At 40.4% G+C, this 14,574-nt stretch overlaps 1 protein-coding gene across 4 annotated transcripts in view; it reads left to right on the top strand.

The window, feature by feature from the left end:
- The first annotated feature begins 681 nt into the window (after positions 1–681).
- Positions 682–14,574, top strand: part of ACBD6 (acyl-CoA binding domain containing 6) — a 144,424-nt gene continuing 130,531 nt past the window's right edge. For 2 of the 4 annotated variants that reach the window (XM_036273550.1, XM_036273548.1), the window contains exons 1-4: positions 683–1,202; positions 8,689–8,753; positions 11,260–11,356; positions 13,385–13,459. In XM_036273550.1, coding sequence (XP_036129443.1) covers positions 981–1,202; positions 8,689–8,753; positions 11,260–11,356; positions 13,385–13,459 — 459 coding nt within the window. In that variant the 5' untranslated portion in view covers positions 683–980. Of the gene's footprint in view, positions 1,203–8,688; positions 8,754–11,259; positions 11,357–13,384; positions 13,460–14,574 lie in introns of all 4 variants that reach the window. The other 2 variants (XM_036273546.1, XM_036273547.1) reach the window with 2 other exon arrangements.

Raw genomic sequence — 14,574 nt, forward strand, 5'->3', positions numbered from 1 at the left:
CTAGATGACTGGTGGTCTAGGTAAATGAACATTCTTTCTTTTGCTCTTCAGGGGGTTACCAAGGTTTATCTGAACGTTTGATGTATATCCAGGCATTTTCATGGGTCTGGAAAGTCCAAAAGTTTCAGTTTGCAGGCTAGTTAAAAACAAGAACAGAAATCATTTCCTCCTAACTCAACTACTTGATTTTCGTAATTTAGCAGCTTGACTATAGCGACTCCATTTTATTTCTTCAAGTCAAACTCGCCAACAACAGATGCACCTCTTTCGGGATGCCGGGGCACAAAACCCGGGAGGCGGGCGCGCAGGCGGAACCTTAGTCCTCGCCTCTGTTTCCCGAGACGCCACTCCTCCGGCTACACTACCAAAGTCGCAGGCCTCGCCCACTCCCGGCGGCCCATTCTGAGACGGGTTCCGGAGTCTCTGGGTACTCATTTCAGCTAACCGATGAAGGGACACCCCAACGACGGGGAACAACTTCCCTAAGCGCTGTCACCCCAGCAGGGTCCCAGAGTGCCCCTTAGAGGACGGCGCATAACGTGGGACCACGCACGTTATCTCCTGTGGTGCGGAGCGTAGCCGTGCGCGTGCTCGTGCGCGTGCCCAGGCGCGCACGCCGCCCGCGCCCACGTCGCCCCGCCCCCGCCGCTCACTGCCGCCTCTTCTCCAGGAGAGCTGGCTACGCTGCTCCCAGGACCCCGCGCGGCTGGAGGGGCCCCGGGCCGCCCGCAGCCCACAGTTAGCCCCTGGGAGCTGGAGGAAACCGGGTCCACCGGGAAGGGCTGCAGAGGGTAGCCGAACCTGCCCGGCACGCCCCGGGAGAGAAGTAGGGGGAGGCACAGGTCGGGGAGGGAGAGCGGAGTAAGTGAGCTGGGGTCCAACTCCATCGCGGGCCCAGGACCCGGACTGGTCGGCCAGGCCCCTGAGCCGGCGTTACACCCGACCGAGCGGACTCCGAGGGTCGGACTGGGCGAGGACACATGGCTTCTCCGTTCCTGTCCGCGGGGACCACCACGGGCGACAGCGGCGGAGAGCTGAGCTCGGGGGACGACTCTGGTGAAGTGGAATCCCTCCAGAGCCCCGAGACCGCGGCGTCCGGGAGCCTGACCGAGCTGTTTGAGAAGGCTGCAGCGCACCTCCAGGGCTTGGTTCACGTGGCCAGCAGGGAGCAGCTCTTGTACCTGTATGCCAGGTACAAGCAGGTAAAGTCGCAGGGGAGGGGTAGATGCGGGAGAGAGATGAGGGCCTTCTCTTTCCAACAAACACTAACAGTAAACGTACTTGATAAATGGCTAGTAATGAGGTGTCTGTGTGTCTGTGTGTTGTGCTGTTTTTTGTTTTGTTGTTTGTTTGCTTTTTCATCATCCCGTAAAGATTAGCATCCTTATGGACATGGAAAGGACCTGTCTGCTATCCTAAGAACGATGTTTAGCTCCATGGACACTGAATGACAGATTTTCTGTTTTCTCCGACTTTGCTCAGCGACCTTGCATTTATGCTTTTACCAGCTTTAGAACTGTTACAAAATGAGGATGACAAAATAAGATTTGTCATTCATTCTTGCCAAAGCGTCATATGGAGGTAATGCTAAAAAATGAATATTTTGAGATCCAAGAGAATATATGACTGCTTAAAAAAGGGGCGGGGGGGTAACGCAATACAAAATAAAGTATTATTACTTTGATTTTTTTAAAAACTCCTAATACTTGAGACATGTTTTGGCTGCATATGCTTCTGTCTGTTAGATACAATTATAAAAATAATAGAGCTCGAAAACACCAGATGAAATAATGCTTTTCTTCTACAGAAAAGGAAAGAGATTCCCAAAGAGAGTAGGTAACTTGCCTAGGGTCATACAGATAAATCAGTGAGAACTAGAACTACCTTGTAGCTCCTGACACTAAGGCCCTGAACTTTACTTGGAAATACGGAAATAAAAATAATAATAATGTCATTTAAGATATATTTAGTCATTCAAAGAGTCATATGATTAAGTATCAGAAGGAAAAATAATTGCTTTATCATGATCATCAAATACTTGTTCAGCATCTTTTATGTGCAAAACTCTTGGGTGTTATGCCTACAAGGAGTGCAAAGAAGCAAGAGCATCATGATATTTGCCTTCAGGAGACTTACAAAGTTACTTGAGGAGTCCAGAGTCCAGATTTAAACACTTCTGAAAACTCGCTGATGAGTTAAAGAACAATTCAGGAAAACTCCAGCTCTTTAGAACATTGGAAGCAACGAAGTGCTGGATATTAGCCCATTGTATTTTATCAAATTTTAAAGAACTTTTCCTTTGCCTCTTGGTATTTATTTTTCCTTGTATTTTTCTTCTTTTTTAAAAAATAGTTGTGGGGTCACTCTGTATTCTTCAACTGAAATATACTGACTAGAGATTAATCTTTTTTGAAGATTGATGAATATCAGTTACATTCCTGAGAGAGAAAATTGTCGATGCAAATGGTATAAATCATAGTGTAAATGAAAATTGTCCCTGAATTGGCCTTGTAATTTGCTTTCTTGCAGAAGTTCTGGATATCTATTTTCTCTTTGGTCACTTACCCTATCCTAGTTACATTACAATAACACTTTCAATTATTTAACAAGAATTTCTTGATCATTGTGCTAGGACCTGTAACATGTCCCACTGATGATTGATTCTCTGGGCAGTGTAAGACTGAATTTCTCCAAATTTTCTAGAGAAAATTTTTTCTAGGACATATATTTATTATTGACATTAGTGTCATCATTTTTAAAGATCTGATTTCAAAGTCATCAGTGAACTACAGCCACCTGTCAACCACTCTGTCTCAGGTGTACTCACTTAATCCAGGTAGTCTGGAAGAGGCGTATTCCTCATCTTTTCAAGAATTTGATGGTATGGTGTCTAGAGATACTCTGTATCTGGAAAATAAAATTCTTCATTATTGGGGAATAGATTATGCTTACTTAGATATGACATCGGGACACAGTTTTCATCAATATCTTTTAAATATCTTATTTGTAACAGAATTCTGAGACAGTGTTAAAAATAGCATCTTTGATAGAATAATAAAGTTGAATGTGCAATATAATTCCTGCGTGGTGGAAAATTTCTCGTAAAATAACTACATTTTGTATTCGGAATAGCACCCTATTTTGTTGGCTAAATAGTTCAGGTTGTCAGCAGGAAGGTGATAAAAATAAACTAGGATATGAACCTTCTTTTCTCCGACAGAGCCCTGAACTTACCTAACAGCTCTTTTAATTTCAGGTAAGCTTATGGCTCTAAAATAATCTTTTAGTGAAATTTCAAAAAGATCACACCAATTGACAGGTTTTGTTTTTTTGTTCTCTGAACACTAGCCTACAGTCTCCCAATGAAAGATAACTAATTGACCCCTGTGAAAATATTGGGACAATGAAATTTTCAAACTCCTTTTGGCTTCATTGTATAGGAGCCTTCAGTACTAGTACAGGTTAGACTACCCATGTCCTCCTACTTGAACCTGGGTACACTTGATTCACTGGAATTCACCATTGGCAACCTTTGCTGATATATTCTGTTTCGAGGGCACTGGATATATCATATATATCAGAGAGAACAGAGTTTAGATTCTCTGTTAAAGTGGTACATTTTATAACTCTGCTTTGTAGCTTATGACTTATTATCTAATGATTTGGAATCTTACTCATGATGTCTTAAAACCCTGTAGTTTTATTTTCTCTGTCTTTTCTGGATCCAGAACTGAATTTGGGAATACAAAAGCTCTGTGTCAGTTGGGATACAGGGTCAGCTGCTGGACTTGTATTTTCAGCTCATATAATGGTCTGGAGGTAGGTGATCTCGGACTGGTAGGAGATCATGCAGGGGCTTGGTCTTTGTCTTGTAGCTCAGCCATGCCCCAAGGCAGCCAGTTCTCAAATTTTAGTCTATGGACCCCAGAGAATGCCTGAGACTTTCTCAGGGGATCTGTAAGATCAAACTATTTTTATAATAATACTAATAGACTTCTTTCTGTGCTGTCATGGTGGATAAAACTGCCTATACAGTCGGCCCTTGTTTATCACGGTTAATCAGTTCCAGACTACCATAATAAATGAATTTGAATAAATGTATTTGGAAAAAACCGCGATAGAGTGAAGCTGTGAAAGTCGAAGCGCGAAGTGGCGAGGGACGACTGTACATTACCATGAATCAAGGCACTGGCAATAAATTGTACCAGTAGTCATATTTCTTCCCCACCATGCACTCAGAGTTAAAAAAAATAGCCAGTTTCACTTAAAATGTCTTTGTTGAAGCAGTAAAAATTACTGATTTTTATTAACTATGAACTCTTGAGTTCAAGTCTCTTTCATATTGTATGTAATGAAATGGAGGGTATACACAAAGCACTTCTGCATATTGAATTATGTTGGCTTTTTCAAGAAAAACCACTTGTGTAATTTTTGAGTTACAAGCTGAGCTATCCACTTTTTTTTTTTTTTTTTTTAATCCTCATCCGAGGACATTTTTCCATTTTTTGTACAGACAGAGTGGGAGGGAGAGAGAGGAAGAGAGAGAGAGGGAAACATCGACGTGAAAGGGACACATCGAGTGGCTGCCACCCGCACGACCAACCAGGGCCGGGGACAAACTGCAACCGAGGTACATGCCCTTAGCGGGAACCGAACCCGGGCCTCTCCGGACCGCAGGTGGACACTCTAACCACTGAGCCAAACCGGCCAGGGCAGAGCTATCCACTTTTTAAGTAAACATTTTTACTTAGTAGAACAACTCACAGATAAACTATGCTTATTGAGATTTGAGCATTTAGGAGAAAGTTTCTTAAAAATGAATGAAGGGAGCCTATCACTTTAAGGAAAACAACTGACAGTATTTGTTGCCAGTGATAACATTTGAGCCTTCCAGTGAAAATTAGATGTATGGAAAATCTGCCACATGAACTTGACAGCGTCCTAATACTTAAACACTTTTCTGGTTAGTTTAGTGGTGATTTTAATAATTGTGAACTTTTGCTGTTATGTAATGAAATGTGTTAACATTTGGAAAGTCTGCATAATTTACTCAGTAACGATGTTTCCCAAATAATGTTACAAGTTATGTGTGGGTAAAAGAACCTTTCAAAGTGCAAGTCAGAACAATGGATTTTAATGTAACAGGATAAAAATTCATTGATATGACTTCAGATTCCAGATTGCAGCTAACCTTAAAGAAACTGCCACTTATGAGTTTTGGTGTGGTATCAAAAAAGAATATCCACAGTTATCTGAAAATGCTGCTAAAATACCTCTTTCCTTTCTAACAGCATATCTGTGTGAAGCTGAATTTTCTTCATATACTTCAACCAAAGCAACATATTGCAGTAGATGGAATGCAGCAGTAGATATCTGAGAATATACTAAAGCAGATGTTAAAGAGATTTGCAAAATGTAAAACAATGTCACTTTTGTATTTTATTTATTTATTTTTTTAATCCTCACCCGAGGACATTATTGCATTTATCTTCAGATAGAGCTGGAGGGAGAGAGAGAAATATCGATGTGAGAGAGACACGTTGAGTGGTTGCCACCCACACAACCCCAACTGGGCAGGGGACAAACTGCAACCGAGGTACGTGCCCTTAGCGGGAACCAAACCCAAGACTGTCTGGTCCATGGGCCAGTGCTCTAACTGCTGAGTCAAACCGGCCAGAGCCAATGTCACTTTTTTCACTAATTTATTTTTTCTTTTTGCTTTAGACTGTATGGTTATTTTTTTATAACTTTTTTTTTTATCCTCACCCGAGGACACTTTTCTATTTCTTGTTCAGATAGAGTGGGAGGGGGAGAGAGAGAGAGAGAGACAGAGAGAGAGAAACATCGACATGAAAGTGACACACCAAGTGGCTGCCACTCACACAACCCAAAAAGGGTCGGGGACAAACTGCAACCAAGGCATGCACCATCAGTGGGAACCGAACCTGGGTCTCTCTGGACCGCAGGCTGATGCTCTAACCGCTGAGCCAAACCGGCCAGGGCTATTTTTTATAAATTTTTATGTTAACGTAATGAGTTTATTATTATTTAAAAAAAATTTTTTTCTTCACTGATTGTAGAGAGAGGAAGGGAGAGGGAGAGAGAGAAATATCAATGAAAGATAACATCAGTTTGTCGCCTCTTGCATTCCCTCTACTGGGGATTTGGCTCACAACCTGGGCATGTGCCCTGACCGGGAATTGAACCAGCAACCTCTTGGTGCTTGGGTCCATACTCAACCACTGAGCCACACTGGCTGGGCTAGTTTATTATTATTTTTAAATGAATTAAACATATTTTTAAGTTTCTTTTTATTTCTCGTGGTAAATATCAATGGCTATAACCCACATAAACAAAGCTCTTTGGGGTCCTCAGTTACTAAGAGTGTAAAGGGATCATGAGATCAAAGAGTTTGAGAACTGCTGCCGTATGATTCTCTGTCCATGGCCAGAGATGGCTCACTATGGGCACATGTGTGATTTAGACAGGCCAAGAGAAAGGGAAGGACAAGCCCCCTTTCTTTTTAAGAAAGATATTTATATCACGTTTACACATACTCAGTCCCTTGGCTGAGGCAGAAGTTGCATGGCTACATGTAATATTTAGCTGGATGACCTTTTGTCTGTCTGAGACTTCTATTCTATTACTGTAGGAGAAATGGAGAATAGATATTAGTATTTGTTTCTGCCACTGGCTGGTGTCTGGTTAAAAAACAAAAATAGTAATAGCTCTTTTTATGATGTCTAGTAGTTCATCTCATTTCATATTTCTTTTCTATCAGTCCAGCAGTTCAGGTGATTTTAGAGATGCCAGAATTGAAGCCTAGATTCTGTGTAACATGTACAACTGAATGTTATATAGTAAAGGAATATTGGATTTTGGAGTCAAACAGTCCTGGATTCAAATCCTCACTAGTGATTAGGATTTACTGATGTGTGGACTGTGACAACCCTCCTCCACCGTCTGTTCTCATTTATAAAAGGAGTTTGCAGTGGCAAACCTCACGGGATTGTTGTGTGGCTCGTTCGATATACCATAGGTGGAGCTTTCGTGCAGCGGATACAGCTGCTGCTCTCCACTTCCCTGTCCTTTCCTAGCAGGGCTGTTCCTGTATAAGTGTGCGTTTCAGTAACCACCAGATTAATTGTGACAAATCACTAAGCAAATGATAGATGATCATTGTTACGACTTCAGGGATGGATGAGATCATTGTGGACTGAAAGGGTTCTTAGAATCTGAGCCTTGAGTAGGAGGTATGGCATTTTGGAAAGCTCAGGGGAGAAGAGAAGGCATTTCTGGTGAAGAGAATTACATTGAGCAAAACTCAGAATAAAAATCCCTAAGGGAGTGAGTAGACCAGTCTGGTTAGCGAGTAGACCATCACTTTGATTTTAACAAAATTCAAGTGTAGAAGAGTAACTGGAAGTAGTGGGAAGGTCCCCAAGGAGTGGATTGGGGTCAGATTGTGGTGTTTAGCATTAGGAAAAGTAGGTGTTTTTTTGAACATATGCTTAATACAGTCATGGTATATTCAACAAGCATTTTTTACTACCTTAAGTTAGGCACTATTAGGTGCTATGATTACGTTAAGAATGGTTTCTTACAGGCTGTATTCTGATAGAAAGATGAGTCTTTATACAAAACTTCCTAACAGAAAGTAAAAGTGAAAAGTGCTGTCGTAGATTGTATCACAAGGAGTAAGTGCTATGAGAGTTCATCAGGAAGGGAGATCAATTCTGGCAGTGGGAACTGGGCTGGATAGTGATTTCTGCACTTGTGTGAATTTTGTTTATGCTTATTCACAGTGAAGATGATTACTGGCATGGTTTAACTGGATTAAAATAAGTATTGACCACAAACAAGAAAAGATTGTGGAATAGCTAGAATTTATATTGTTGAGAAACTATTGCAAATTTTTTGCACAGCTTCCGACATGTAAATTTATATTGATTAGTTGATAATAGATCACTTTAAAAATAGTGTGTTTTATCCTGGAATTGGGGAGAAATAAAATGCTAAGAGTATTATGAGTTCAACATAAACAAACAATATTATGAGTTGTGATAAACTGTATTTTAAAATTTGTTAATTGCATGTTTTAAAATTCTTCTGTATTATAAATGGTAATTGGGATTGCATAATCTGTATTTATAATTTGTCATAAATAATTTGTGTATTAACTTAGAAATGCAACTGTTTGTCACTCATATTTTAAAAAATATTATCGTGTTAGTCCAGCCAGTGTGGCTCAGTGGTTGAGCGTCGACCCATGCACCAAGAGGTCGTCAGTTCGATTCCAGGTCAGGGTACATGCCCAAGTTGTGGGCCTGATCCCCAGTGGGGGGCATGTAGGAGGCAGCCAATTAATGTTCTCTCTCATTGATGTTTCTGTCCCTCCCTCTCACTTCCTCTCTCTCTAAAATCAATAAAGGAAAAAAAATGAAAATATTGTAGTATTAGATAAACATATTTAGATAATTTGTTTTGTACAGTAAGCAAAACCAGCCTGTATTTCAAGTTTGTCTTTTTGTTTGCTTCTGCAAAGAATGTTAAATTTTGTTACTCTGTATAAATGTGGGTATTTTCTAGCCTGTAGTTACTGAGTACACATAGTAAATTTGAAAATAAAAGGTTTCTCTGGCATTTCTTTGAAAAATAAGATCTTTATTTTTCTCCCTTTTCATATAGGTCAAAGTTGGAAATTGCAATACTCCTAAACCAGGCTTCTTTGATTTTGAAGGAAAGCAAAAATGGTGAGAAATTCTTGGACTCTATTGGGATGGTTGGAAATGGTTTAGGTGTTTAGGAATTAGAAAGGGGTGAGCAGATTAAAGAATTATTTTTATATTAATCTCTCTGCTGTAGACTGCTAAGGGCAGGCAATTGGGAGAGAGATTAAAAGAATCCGATTTTAGCTAAGTCTCCTAAAGGGTTCTTGTGCCATGATGTTGGTATGTAAGTAGTTCACAACAGGCGTGCATCCCTTACATAAGAAGAGCTTCTTAGAGAGTGGCCCTGTGAGCTGTTGCTGGAGGTTCCCTTTCCTGTCATACAGCCACCTCTTCTCCCCGCCCCGATTTTATCTCCTCTTCCGTGCTCTTCTGTTCCTTGCCCCACCTACCACAGTAAAGAAGTGCTGACCGTAACCTCTTGCGAAGAAGGAGGTAAAAAAACAGATGCTTACTTAGTTCACTTCTTTCTTGAATATGTAAAAGAATTATACCCTCCCCAATTTTTTTTACTTGAAATTCAGAGGTTTCCTCTTAATCATATGAGGCCTTATTTCCTCTTACCTTGTCTGAATGAGAAAAGAGGAATTGCACACAACAGGGAACCTTAGTTATAGCAGGAAGGACTTTGAAGCATTAGCCCTAGAATTAAATATATAGAGGGTAGGTTTAAAAAAAGAAAGAAAGAAATATGGTTGTAGATAGAAGTGCTAAAAATGGATTCTAGCTGTACTTTCTAGAGCAGTGCTGTTCAGAATGTGGTCCCCTGCACAAGTCGTGCTTGAAGCCATACGTCAGTTACGGCATAAGGCGCACCGCGTAGTTCCGCTGACCTGCTTATGTGTGTAGGACATTCTCAGCAAAGGAAGCAGTGCTTTGATTTTCATTCTGGCCCAGGGTTTCTTTGCCAGTGTTAATGAATAACTCTCTGATTGCGCTTTATTGCTTTGTAGAGAATAACTGACAAAACTTTTATTGTGAGTTTTTTGTTTTAATTTATGAAAATTTATAGCTTTGTTATTTTTTCCTATACTTGCCTGGTTTTAAATTGTATTTAACAATTTTACAAAGTTTAGATTTTACAACCACTAATAATAATTCAGGCAAGAATCTAAATTGGATGCTAAAACCAGTAGATGAAAAACTACTAGGGAGCAATATTTATTCACGCTGACCCACAGTTTACTTATTCATTATAAAGAAGAAAACAGGAGATACTGCTTTTACCAAGTCCTCAGTCTCATCATTGATGACGGAACAAACTGATATCACGGGCCCTCTGACAGCGCGCGTTGTCTAGGACATGTCACCCATGCACTGCTCTTGACAAAATATTTAACCTGATCCTAATCGTGATTAATTGCTTTTGGCATGAATACCCTGTAGGTGAGAAAACAATTAGACAAATCCAAATTGAGGAATCGTTTATAAAACAACTGATTTGGACTCTTGAAAATATCAATATCATGGAAGATAAAAAAGGCTAAAGCTACATGAAACTCAAGCTATGTATGAATCTGGACTGGCTCCCAGAGTCTGGGAGAAGAAAGCTATGAAGGAAATTATAGGGAAATCTGATTGTATTGATGTTAAATTTTCTCAGTTTGATATATGCTGATATATTTATGGGTAAAGTGTTAGGATATATACCAAGAACTCTTAATTAAGAGAGTCAGTAAAAAGAAAATTAGAAATCTCAGAAAGGTTATATTCATCATAGAAGCAGAAAGGTGGTTAAAAAACTGTGGAACTGAGTTCTGGGTCACAGTGGATCATGGGTTTACTTCCTGGTTGGAAGTAGAATTGGTAGGGAAAACCAGGAAGGAGCCTGTCCTGGAAGCTTGCAGAAAAGAAGACTAAACTGTTACTCAGGACTAAAACATTACTCTTGGTATCGATAGTGCGGGAAGTCCCTGCCCACTCACCCATTCGTATTCTTAACTCTGTCCTCCCCAGCCCTCTGAAGTCCCTGCCCAGGCCTCAGGATCCACTGCCAGCAGCTTGATGAGATAACAGCAGGAGGGGAGGGGAGGTGTATTTCTCACTTCTTACACAAGACGTTTGAGGCATTTTTCCAGGGAATGTTGTTTTGTGTGATGGTTAGTTCTCTGTTACCAAATGCCATAAGTACATTGAATTCATAAGATGGACCTACTTTTGTTGGTCTGTAGATCAGACATTTTCAACAGGGGTGAAAGTTGGTTTTGGGGAATTATAAAATCTTAGATATTACACTAGTTTGTGGTCTTCCAGAATTCAACAGGTATGCAATATATCTGTATTATTAAAATGTCCTGGGTGAAGGTGATTAGGAAAAAAAGGTCTAACAGGCTCTTTAGGTGGGATGAGAAGATCTGAATTGCTATAGACAAATGTAAATGCAGAATAGAGAGGGCTGCTCATCTATGGCTTATTATATCCATATCTCCAGACCCGTAAAATGTATATGCCAATTTCTTAAATAAAAAGAAACATGCTGTTTGTGTTACTTACATAGTTAATGATGGTCGTTTTGGATACTCTGCTATAGGGAAGCATGGAAAGCACTTGGTGATTCGAGCCCACGCCAAGCAATGCAGGAGTATATCGCAGCAGTTAGAAAATTAGATCCAGGGTGGAATCCTCAGGTAAGACTTAACGATTACAAGTAACACTTTCTAAAACTATGTCTTTCTCTCAAATAAATGTTTAAATCTAAGTTTAGGCTTAAGTACCTTTCTTAAAGTTTTCTCAAATCAAAAGATTCTAAACTTATTGCAGTATTTATCTATCTAAAAATATTATTGCTTAAACAGTCACATGACCGGCTACTGATACCGAGAACATTTCTGAATTGTAGAGACTTTTTAAAAGCATAACAATAATTTCAACCATATAAAAACTCAGTTTATTTCAGAATTGGAGAGAGTTTAATATCATATCATCATTATTCTCTTAAGAAATGGTTGATATCTCTTGGGGTATTTTTCATGAGCCATTTCTGTGCAAGTACAAAATGATTATTGATAGGAATAAAATGTGAATAACACATGCTTCTGCCTTTATGTGGTTTCAAGTGTATTAGAGAAGATGAAACATACATAGTATAAAACAATAATACCCAAGTGCTAGGAAATTTAGTGGAAGCAGAGATTACTTTGGCCTTTGGGGACAGTGGATATTGTTCACTTAAATGTACTCTCTTTTTCTAGTATAGTTATTGGCTACCATCTGTAAAGCATTTAATAAAAGTGGAGTTGCTACTTTAAAATTTTTAAAATCGTGATTGGTAGGTGTTTCAGTGGGATAAAGGCTGGATTGGTACCATGTCAAAAATACAAATTGAATATATTTCTTTTCTTTTTTTTATCCTCACCCAAGGACATTTTTCCATTCTTTGTTCAGGTAGAGTGGGAGGGAGAGAGAGGAACAGAGAGAGAGGAGAGAAACATCGATGTGAAGGGACACATCGAGTGGCTGCCACCCGCACGACCGACCAGGGCCGGGGACAAACTGCAACCGAGGCACGCGCCCTTAGCGGGAACCGAACCCGGGTCTCTCCAGACCGCAGGCCGACGCTCTAACCGCTGAGCCCTGCGGTCCTGAGAGACCCGGGTTCGGTTCCCGCTAAGGGCGCGTGCCTCGGTTGCAGTTTGTCCCCGGCCCTGGTCGGTCGTGCGGGTGGCAGCCACTCGATGTGTCCCTTCACATCGATGTTTCTCTCTCTCTCTCCCTTCCTCTCTCTCCCTCCCACTCTACCTGAACAAAGAATGGAAAAATGTCCTTGGGTGAGGATAAAAAAATAAATAAATAAAAATATGTAGGCCAAACTTCAGCAGTGAATGAATTCAGCAATTTGCAGTATTTTTTTATAATTAAGTTATTTCAATATTAATTACCAGCATGAAGGAATGTTGTTCCATCAATCACGGAATCTTAAAATGTCAGAGTTGCACCCTGGCTGGTGTGGCTCAGTTGGTGGGCATCATCCTGGGCACCAAAGGTTGCTGGTTGGGTTTCTGATCAGGGCACATATCCGAGTTAACAGGCTTGATCCCCAGTAGCGGGGGGTGCAGGAGGCAACCAATCAATGTTTCTCTCTCCTCCTTCCCTTCCTTTCTCTAAAAATCAATAAACTTTTATTTTTAAAAAATGTCAGAGTTGTGCCTTGGCCAGTTTGGCTCAGCGGTTAGAGTGTCGGCCTGCGGTCCAGAGAGACCTGGGTTCAGTTCCTGCTAAGGATGCATGCCTGGGTTGCAGTTTGTCCCCGGCCCTGATTGGTCGTGCAGGTGGCAGCCACTCGGTGTGTCCCTTTCACGTCGATGTTTCTCTCTCTCTTCCTCTCTCTCCCTCCCACTCTATGTGAACAAAGGATAAAAAAAGAAAAAAAGTCACAGTTGTGAGGAACCTTAAAGATGATGTGTTATGACAAAATTATATCTTAATTATGAGTAGAAAGGGGGACAGATATCTTTAGTAATATGACTGCCTTTTGGGTGCCATTGAAACATTTCCTGATTTTTTTATGTACATCTGTATTCATTCTCGGAAATATACCATTTTATTAATATTGCTTATACATAATGGTCAAAACAGGTGCCCCTCTGAGCTGAACTCAGCCTGAACACACATGGCACAATATTTAAAACAAAACAACAGAATTTGAATGTCTTTAGGTGGACTCTTCAGGTCACCGTGGGCTCAGTTCTTCCCTGTTGATTTCTGCTGACTCTTTTCAGTGCCTGGCCTATGTAGGTATTTGAGTTTATTTTTATTTATTTATGTATTTATTTTTTAATCTTTATTGTTGAATGTAGAATGTATTACAGATATTCCTCATTTTTTCCCCATTGACCCCCTCCTCCCCACTCCCACCCCCCTCCCGCCTTTTCCCACACTATTGTCTGTGTCCATTGGCTATGCATATAAGTTCTTTGGTTTATTTCTTCCCACCCCCCAACCCCTTTCCCTTTGAGGTTTGTCAGTCTAGCAATGAATTTGTGCTTCTTAATCCCTTCACCTTTTTCACCCATTCCCCCAACACCCCTCCCATCTGGCAGCCAACAAAATGTTCTCTGTGTCTATGAGAATGTTTCTGTTCTGCCTGTTCATTTTGTTTGTAGATTCCATTGTTGATAGATATGTATTCATTGCCATTTTGTTTCTTCATATATTTTATCTTTTTCTTCAAAAAGACCCTTCATCATTTCATACAATAACGGTTTGGTGGTGATGAACTCCTTTAACTTTTTCTTGTCTGGGAAACTCTTTATATGGCCATTGATTCTAAAGGACAGCTTTGCAGGATAGAGTAATCTTGGTTGTAGATTCTTGCTTTTCATCACTCTGAATATTTCTTGCCACTCCCTTCTGGCCTGCAAAGTTTCTTTTGAGAAATCAGCTGACAGCCTTATGGGAACTCCCTTGTAGGTAACTAGCTGCCTTTCTCTTGCTGCTTTTAAGATTCTCTCTTTGTCTTGAACCTTTTGCATTTTGATGATGATGTGTCTTGGTGTGGGCCTCTTGGGGTTCATCTTGTTTGGGACTCTCTCTGCTTCCTGGACTTGTATGTCTGTTACCAAGTTAGGAAAGTTTTCTGCCATTATTGTTTCAAACAGGTTTTCGATTTCTTGTTCTCACTCTTCTTCTGGCACCCCCAAGATGCGAATGTTGGCACGCTTGAAGTTGTCCCAGAGGCTCCTTACACTATCTTCATTTTTGTGGATTCTTTTTTCTTTTTGCTGTTCTGATTGGGCGTTTTTTGCTTCCTTATATTCCAAATCGATGGTTTGCTTCTTGGATTTACGTACTCTACTATTTAATCTGTGTAAATTATTCTTTATTTCAGTTAATGTCTCCTTCATTT

Source organism: Molossus molossus, unplaced genomic scaffold (genome assembly GCF_014108415.1).
Source record: "Molossus molossus isolate mMolMol1 unplaced genomic scaffold, mMolMol1.p scaffold_m16_p_20, whole genome shotgun sequence".
In the NCBI taxonomy this organism is placed as follows: Eukaryota; Metazoa; Chordata; class Mammalia; order Chiroptera; family Molossidae; genus Molossus; species Molossus molossus.